Source organism: Myotis brandtii, unplaced genomic scaffold (assembly GCF_000412655.1).
Source record: "Myotis brandtii unplaced genomic scaffold, ASM41265v1 scaffold235, whole genome shotgun sequence".
Classification (NCBI taxonomy): Eukaryota; Metazoa; Chordata; class Mammalia; order Chiroptera; family Vespertilionidae; genus Myotis; species Myotis brandtii.
The window spans coordinates 952,057-961,085 of NW_005358857.1; the positions used below are offsets into that span (position 1 = coordinate 952,057).

Genomic DNA, 9,029 nt, shown 5'->3' on the forward strand with positions numbered 1-9,029 from the left:
GCTGGACCGGCCGCCGCCACCGCCCTCGTGATTTATCTGGATTTTTAATTGGAAAAAATTTGCGAATTAATTGATTTCAGGAACTTGCCAATTAACATTGTAATTGGGTGCGTGATAAATTCCCTAGGAGCGTGTCAGCTCCCTGCGGGCTAGCGGGGAGGGCCCAGCCTTAGCTGCCCTTGCCCCGCCCCTGCCTGCTCTCTGCGAGGCAGGAGGAGAGCAGAGGCTGGAAAAAGATGTGGCACCCGGTTCCCGCTCCTCCTCTAGCGGCCCTCAGCTCCCTGCGCTGAGAGTGGCCTCTTACCAGCCATTTCACAGATGGGGAAACTGAGTCCTGCAGGCGGGTAGAGCCCAATGAGGGCATTCCCCCATCCATGGCCCAAGGCTGGAGGCTTCCTCCCCAGCACTTCCCCTCTTCTGCATGATCCCTTCCCCTCTCTGCTCCCCTTCCTTCTTTCCTCTTCTCTCCACCCATTCCCTTTCCTCTCTTACCCTGCCTTTGCCTCCTTTGCCCTCCCTTTGCTCCCTCAGCCCACTTCTGCCTCTGCCTCACCCAGGAGGGGCTGTCCCTCCATCCACATGGTTGTTCCCCAAGGAGCCCTTCAGGGGGGCCTGGTGTTGTGCCCTCTCCTTCCCTGTGTCCCCTCACCCCAGCAGCTGCTACTTCAGATCTCCCCCAGGGCCCCCACAGAGAAGCGGAACCTTCCAGCTCCCAAACTAGGGCTGGCCGCTTTTCACAGACTCAAACATATACATGATGCACAGGCACACACACACACCCATTCCAACACCCATGATGAGCTCACACACCCGAGAGAACCACTTCCCACAGGCACACGGGCAGGTGGACACCTACAGGAAGAAAAGTCAGACCTCCGACGGCAAAGACTTACACTCTTCAAAGTCCTTTTACATTCCAGCTCAGAGGCGATGTCCACACACCCTCCCTCGCCCCATCCTCGCTCTTTCCCCTCCCAGTCCTGTGCAGGGTTCCATTAGACCCCAGGATCGGCTAGTTAGAACAAGGAAGGCAACATTCAACTGAGGACCGATAGTGGAGGGCCTTTGATGCTGGAGGGTTGTCCTAGAGGTAATGGGGAAGTAGAACACTGGTGAGCCCGGAGAAGCTGATGAGGGTGCTGAGCTGTAGCAGAATCACTCTGGAGGCCAGTGTGGGTGTGAGTTGAAGGAGAAGCAGGGAGGCAAGTGAGGAGGTTGGGCTGGTCCAGGGGACAGATGATGAGGCTGGCCTAGCACAAGGACAGTGGGAAGAGGGAATGATGAGAGAGTGGTGGAGGAAGAAGCAAGAGAACTTAGCTGATGACTCCGTGGGTACTTACTAGGAAGAGCTTTCTGACTTGGGTGGCAGGAAGGGTACTGATGGCAGAGAAGCAATGTCTGAGGGAAGGAGATGGTAGGCAGGGCTCTGGCAGGCTAAGCCAAGCTGTGGTGGTGGAGACTGGATGTGTACTGGCAGACAGGCAGGAACACAGATGGGAGCTGGAGATGGAAGGGCCGGTGGGAGGAAGGGTTGCCCAGACTCCTCTGTGGCCCTCAGGCAGGAGTTCCCACCCAGAGGAAAAGGCCTTGGACGTGGAGAGATTACAGGAACCTGAAAGGGAGGCTTGGCTTGGCTGGGCCTGAGCTCAGACACCTCTTCTGGGAGGCTTCCCGAGCCACTCCGAGTTCTGGCCTCTAGACTGAGAAGCTGGCTGTCTGGTCAGTGCTTTAAAGGGGCTGGAAGGACCCAGAGGGAGGCTGGGGAGCGTGGAGGAGAGGCGGGGTGTGGAGCTGGCAGTGCCCCCACCCCCACTTAAGCCTTATTTAAGGCCGGCCTCGGTGTTTGGTTGGGTAATGAACTAGATAAACAATTCCCCAAATAGATTAAAACGAAGTGTAACTTACAAAGGCGGCTGGTGATGATGGTTTATTCCCGGGCAGTGCACCATTTCTTTATTTCCAAGGATAATTCAGTGTAAATCACCTTAATTAAAAGTGTCAGCCCAGCCCATGAATATTGTACTTAGGAACGCGTTTCCTGGGTCCCAGTTATAATTTAAAACCCATGGATCACTAGGCAGCGAGTGACTGAGGAAGGGAGGAAATCGTTGGGGGCGGTCTGTGGAAACAGGGAGGGACGGAAGGCAGAGCTGAGTGGATGGGCTGGGCGGGAGGCGGGCTGCCTGCAGCTCTGGGGCTCAGACCTTTCCTCGCCAAGGCGGGCCCTTCGCCAGACTCCTGTCTCCAGGGGACCAGGCACATCTGGAGGTGATCAGGTAGTTAGAGGAAAGGTAGGGCGGGTGCAGGCTCAGAGAGGGAAGAAGTCTGGGGTCGTACCAGTCTAAACGAGGGAAAGGGAAGAGAATCGCCAGGAAAAGGTCCAGGGAGACTGGACATTTGGACCCTCAATGTCCCCATTTCTATTCATCAACAGAGTAAAGTAGAGCCCAGAGTCAGCAGAACCCTCTCTAAAGCCCAGAGAGAAAAAGATCTCATCCTAACCCCTGGGTATGGTTAGGGAGGCTGGGAGGGCGGTGGAAAGCAGCACTTTGGGATCCATCAGACATGAACGCAAATCCGGGTTGTGTGAGCAGAGAGGTGTCCCTGTTTGTCAACTTTGAAAAATTTCTGTGAAGGGTAAGATAACACATATGACGTACCTAGCGCAGGCCTGCCGCATGTGGTGGGGGCACCGTAATTGTCCATTTCTTCCTTTTCTGTTCCAACCTGATCCTGCTCAGGTAGTAATACTCCGACCTCAGTTCAGGGGTCCGGTGAGAACAACGTTATACAGCGGCTGCCTCACATCTGTATCTGCAGGGCCAGGCACAGTGCCCAGCGCAATGGAGATGTCAGTTCTTGTTGACTGAGGGAATGATGACAGTCAGGAACTCACGAGCTACTTGCTCCTCAAAGGCAGCCCAGTTTCTTCTCTGGATCCCCAGTACCGAGATCAGGGCCAGGCATGGAGCAGTAATACAAGGACATTTATGAGCAAAGTGTAATTGAATGGAACCTGGTCTGTCTGCCTGTCCTCCCCGGTCTGTGATGCTCCCCCTGTGTGATGAGACAGGCAGACAGCCCTGTTTTACACTCAGACCTTAGGCTCGCCCGCTGCCGAGCCTGGGGGCCCCTGCACTGCCACATACGTATCTGCGTGGGCGTGTGTCTGTGTGTCTGCGTGGGCGTGTGTCCGTGTGTCTGCCGTTGTGGGTGCCTGAGTGTCTGAGGGTGTGTTGGTTCTGTATCTAAGCATGCATTTATGTGGCTGTGGATAGGGAGCAGCTCTCCATCCAGGCAGGGTGACTGTGGTGTGTCTTTATGGACATGTCTCTGGGAATAGGACTCTGTGCCTGTGCATCTGTTTGCTTGTCTGAGCACCGGGTGTGACCACACGTACCTACGTAACTGTTGAGAGCATGATAGAGAGACAATGGATATGAGTATATCTGCCTTTATACCAGCGTTTCTCAATCTCGGCACTATTGGCATTTTGGGCTGAATAATTCTTTATTGCGAGAGGCTACCCCATACACTATAGGATGGTTAATGTTGTCTACCCACTAAATGCCAATAGCAAACTCCCCACCCCAGGTGATAACAATCAAAAATGTCTCCAGACCTTGCCAGATGTCCCCTGGGGGTAAATGGCCCTGGTGGAGAACTACTACTTTTTTCTGCATCTGCCTATCCCTTTGCCTGTGTGTTGGGTGTGTCCATGTCTCACCCTGAGGCTGCTCCCTGTATATACACCCTGTGAGTCTGTATCTGCCCCCACGTGCTCTGCCTTGGGTGTGTGTCTTTGTGTGTCTGTGGGTATGTTTTACCTGGACAGCTTGTACACGTGTCTGTGCGGGGACCCTGTGTGAACGGGCTGTGTCTGCCTCCGTGCGTGTATCAGCCAGCACCTCTGTGTGCATATATTTGTGGGGGGGGAGGGGAGGGAAGGGGGTTGAGTGAGTGCACGTGCATGAATGTGTGAGCACAGATGTGGTGAGCATAGCGGGGGGCAGCAGGCAGGGAGGGACAGGAACAGGGATATTAATGTTTCTGAAGTGGATCTGATTTGATACGTCTTGTTCCATTGTCAGCATCTGTTTAGCAGGGATTTGTAATACTTTGTGGCTCTGGATCACTCATGCTTAGCGCGGGATGTGGCCTTGCATACCAATTTTGTTATTAAACACAGTCCTCGCCTCCCCCACAGCCCATCCATCACCTCCTGCCCCCGCCCCCGCCGCTCCAAGCCACCCACCATATTTCAGGGCCCAGCTCCCGCCCGCCTGCCGCGCCCGATGCCGGAGGGCCTGGGGCTGACAAATTGAATCAGGGGGAGATCATTCCTGGCCTAACGCAGTTTGCAGCGTGTTGGAGGGAGAATTGACAAGAGCCATGTCAGCTCCATCACCCCAGTCCCCGAGGAGCTAAGAGCAGGCTGGGGACAGGGGGTGGAGGAAAGGGGGTATCCAGGACAGGCGGAATCTTCAGGGCCGATACCAGGAGTTAGGTAAAGCCTCTTTCCTCAGATCCACCGGGGAGCCTACCATGTCTAGTGTCTATACCCGCTTCCCAGGAGCCCGCTCTGGTGCTTAGCCCCTGGTGGACACTTAGCTAGGCAGAGTGGAGCTTGGCCGAAATGGGCTGGGCGAGGCTGGCTATGCCTTCTCTTTTTGGGGTCTTCTTGCTATGCTACTCTCGCATGCCCTGGGCAGCATGTGGAATGGTCACCCTGTTCTCTTCTTTCTTGGCAGCAAGAATTCCCTTCTGAAGGATGCCATGGCTCCAGGTACTCCCAAGGTAGGTGGCCAACTGTGTGTTTTCCTCCTGCCCATCCTAACCTAGGCCCACCCAGAACTGGTTCCACTTGAGGATAAAAGGAGCTCTTCCTGTAACCCCAACTGTCTCTAGAGTTTCAGCGTCGGCCCGAGGCCTAGGGCTGCCCTGTGCGCTTGAGTGTATGTGTGTGTCGTCTGAGTGTGAGCCAGGGTATGCTCATCTGACTTCCTCCTATTCCAGTCAGGACAGGGGTTAAAGCCAAAAATGGCCTGTGGGTGTGGGGAATCCAGACTCTAAAGCTGGGGAGACTCAAAGGAGGAAGGTGAACTGTAGCAAGTAAAGGGAAATATAGAAGTGCAGCTCAAGACAGATGGCACAGGGCCTTAGAAGCCAGATGAGAGAGAGAGAGAGAGAGAGAGAGAGAGAGAGAGAGAGAGAACTTTGTCCTGAGGGCAACAGGAAGCCAGAGAGGATGCTGGACTCATCTGGGGAGACAGTCTGCCCCTCTGAACAGACACTATGGGAGAGAAGTTTGAAAGCATCAGATGGAGAAAGGAAAAGTGAAGGACAAGTAGCCAGCTCAAAGGAGGGGCCAAAGAGGCCTCAGCACAATGACCTGACTTGTACCAAGAGCTCCGCATAGGTGGCCACAGAGGCAGATGGTACTGCTTCCTCAAAGGGGATGCTTTTGAGGGAGTGGGGACCTGGGGAGGAAGACTGAACCCTCGCTCAGTGAGTGTCTCCTTCCTCACACCTCAGCATCATTTCTCTTAAGTTCTCATATGACAGGAAAGGCAGGAATCCCTAGTCCTTTGTATAGGGAGTGAGGAGTGAGTGTCAAAGCTTTGGGAATGGGTGAAAGCAATGAGGGAGGGTGTATGGAGAGATTAGAGCAAAAGCCAAGAAGAGAATCTGGGGGCTCCTGCATTGGGGGTCAAGATAATGTATAGCAGCCCTGGCCAGTGTGGCTTAGTCGGTTGGACTGTCGTCCTGGACACCAAAAGCTGGCAGGTTCGATTCCTAGTGGGGGCACATGCCCAGGTTGAGGGTTTGATCCTGTGCTGGAGGCAACTAATTGATAGTTCTCTCTCACATCAATGTTTCTCTTTCTCTCTCTCTCTCTCTCTCCCATCCTCTCTCTAAAATCAATTTTTAAAAACATTTTTAAAAAAGATAAGGTACGGGAGACAGGAAAGGGACAGAAGAGAAATAGTCATGAGTTAGAAGGGGCACAGAAGAACAGGGTATCCCAGAATCCTAAGGGGGAAAAGCTCCAAAACCTCTGGTGTGGTCAGCAGTCAGAGAAGCTGGAGAAGGAGATTGTTGTGTTTAGATTGCTTAAAGGCCCTGGTGACCTCTGAGAGGGCCGTTTTGGGGAAAGGATCAATATTACCTCCAGGGGTGGTCCCCACTCCCCTGCAGGCCTTATAAAGGGTGGGAATGGACTTCGCACCTTCATTCGGGGGAACCACCCAACGCACAGCAAGCTGGTCCAGCCTAGGCTCGGGGCAGGCCCTGGCCCGGGAAGCAAAGCCCTCCCAGCCCTGCGAGAAGAGGCAGGGGTGACCGGCAGCTGTAGGTCATGGGGGTGGGGAGCCACACTCTCTGAGCCTGGCCCCGCTCGAAGCCTTCAGTAGTCGTGGTTACGGAAGCAGGTTGGTCGTGGACAAGCTGCCAGTTCGGCCATTACAACCACTGACACCTGATATCTGAGCGTGGCTGGCGGGACTGAGACGGGGACCCCAGGAAGGCTGGTGTGCTAAGGACAGACACCTAGTCCCCATGCTCACAATGCACACATTCCCAGGTCAGAATCCACTGCCAGGAGGGGAAGATTCCTGCAGCTGCCCACACTCCAGACAACGGCCATTGCTCAGCCCCTTCCAGACATACGCTCCACCCCCAAAGCTGACATTTCAGGGTCTGTCCTCTGCCTTGACTGAGGCTTTAGGGAAGCAGGTCATGGACGGAAGAGGCACGAGGTAGAAGGTTCAAGCAAGAGACTGAGAAGACAGGGACAAGGAGGGAGGGAGGAGGAGGAGGAGAGGGCGAGGGGGCCTTCGACAAGATTGATGGCCTCGTTGCCATTAAGAAAAAAATTAGCCGGTGGCGGCTATCATATTAAAGGGTGAAGAAGCCGTGAATTATTTTCTTAAAGATCTTATCGCTTACAATGATAATTTTACCTTCCAAAAGGCCACTTTTAATGAGGCGAAGAGCCAGGCAAAAAGTCATGATTTAATGCCGGGATTTTTTTTTTTTTCAAAGCACATTTTACTGCTTTTTGGTCCATGTTTAAAAAGCGCCAGTGACCTTTTTTTATTCCACTTGCCCCAGGTGTAATGCTGAGGCCTCTCAGGACTTCTAACCTAAAGAGGAAGAGGGGTGGGGGGAGACACAGCCTGAGCTTTCTGACAGTGGGGGGCAAGGCTACATTATTTCCCCTCCTCAGCATCCTCCTCCTACAGAGCAGGGGAAGGGCACTGCCGAAAGCCCGAAAGCCCACCTCTTTTCTGAGCTCTGGACCAGGTCCCCTACTAGGCCTCCACCTGGGCCAGGGGTGGGTGAAGAAGGGGCTCCCAAAGCAGGGAATCCCACCCCAGGCCCTTCCCAGCCTCCCTGCTGCAGCTCTTGGGATGAGGCCGCGTCAGGGAGCCCTGCCAGCCAGCAGCTGCCCCCTCCCTTCCCGGGGCCCTTGCCTGAGGATGTGCAGCATGGCCACGGCATGCGGGTCACATCCTACGGCTCAGTCGGAGATGAAGGATAAATGGCTGCTCCATCTTTCCCAAATTGCTTTCTTTGGGCTGTCACTGGCGATTTGGCATGGTTTTCTAGGCTGGGGAGGCCTCCTAGGGAATTGTATGCTGCTGGCTTGGAGCTGCACAGGCTGGAGAAGGTGGGGGGAGAAAGTATGGATTGCTTTCAGGCCTCCAGGCCCCCACTTTGCAGCTGAACAGGCCTTGGCAAGAACCAACAAGAGCAGGCTGAACGTGCCACGTGGTATTTAGAATTGTGATGCTCGCACACATTTTAAAGCGGACAGTTTATTAATCTAAACTGCAGGCGTATGTAGAAGAGGCCGTGTAGGATTGACATGGGGGGATTAGTTTTGCTGGGGGTTTTGCTAGGGTCATCGTCGCAGCGCGGGGATAAATGGACCCAGCGTACATCCCTAGCTGCCCGCAAGAAACTCATACATACTATTTAATTTACTGTCTCCATAGCGGGGCTGCCATCAGCCTGTATTAGGGGCCGGCAGGGTGGCCAGTATGTGGCTTTACCCCCAACCCTTCAGGGGGGTCCCAGAGTCTCTGCTCACTAAGAGAAAACACAGCCTGTATCGCCTCTGTGAATAGGCTGGGAGTCTTCCCCCCGGAGTAGATATTAGCTGGGATCTGGGAGATTTGGGCCCTCTCAGGGGGGTCTCCACCCATCCTTTCCCACAACCACACTCCCAGGGCCTGGCCACATGCCTTCAGAATCGCCAGTGGTCCCTCTATCCCTCCACCCTCCGCGCTGCCTCCCTCCCAAAGCTCCATAGGAGTAGAAACTAGGGGCCTGACTGCAGGTCTCATTCCGCTGAGGCCACGTGTCCTTTTTCTCCTTCCAGTCCCTCCTGTTGTCTGCGTCCATCAAGAGAGAAGGCGAGTCTCCGACAGCATCCCCACACTCCTCTGCCACCGATGACCTGCACCACTCAGACAGATACCAGGTGAGGAGCGGGTGGGATGGGCATGAGAAGTACGTTCACTGGCTGAGGGCTCAGAGGGCATGCCTGGTACTCACTCCTCCCTCCTCAGGAGGCAAGAGGAGAGGCCTGAACTCTTTTTGGTTCCCTCTGTGTCTAGTGCCCCTAACTGACCCCGAAAGGCACAGGTGTCAGGGTCTGTGCCTTAAACAGATGGACTTTAGGGAGACATAGCCAAGGTCCCAGGCTCTGGTGGGCTCTCAGCACCTCTGAAGCATCCCATCCAGCAGGAGGCATCCTGTAGGGTTTGGAGTCATGACGGACCCAGAGATAGCCCGAACTACCTGAAGACTTCACACTTCAAAACCATGATCCCCCTGCCCTGGCCAGTTTGGCTCACTGGATGGAGCGTCGGCCTGGGGACTAGAGGGTCCTGGGTTCAGTTCCGGTCAGGGGCATGTGCCTTGGTTGTGGGCACATCCCCAGTGGGGGGTGTGCAGGAGGCAGCTGATCGATGCTTCTCTCTCATCGATGTTTCTGACTCTCTGTCCCTTTCCCTTCCTCT

At 54.6% G+C, this 9,029-nt stretch overlaps 1 protein-coding gene across 1 annotated transcript in view; it reads left to right on the forward strand.

Moving 5' to 3' along the window:
- RNF220 (ring finger protein 220) overlaps positions 1-9,029 on the forward strand; it is a 228,736-nt gene that overhangs the window by 194,717 nt on the left and 24,990 nt on the right. The window contains exons 3-4 of the mRNA XM_014540045.1: positions 4,752-4,797; positions 8,387-8,499. Coding sequence (XP_014395531.1) covers positions 4,752-4,797; positions 8,387-8,499 — 159 coding nt within the window. The remainder of the gene's footprint in view (positions 1-4,751; positions 4,798-8,386; positions 8,500-9,029) is intronic.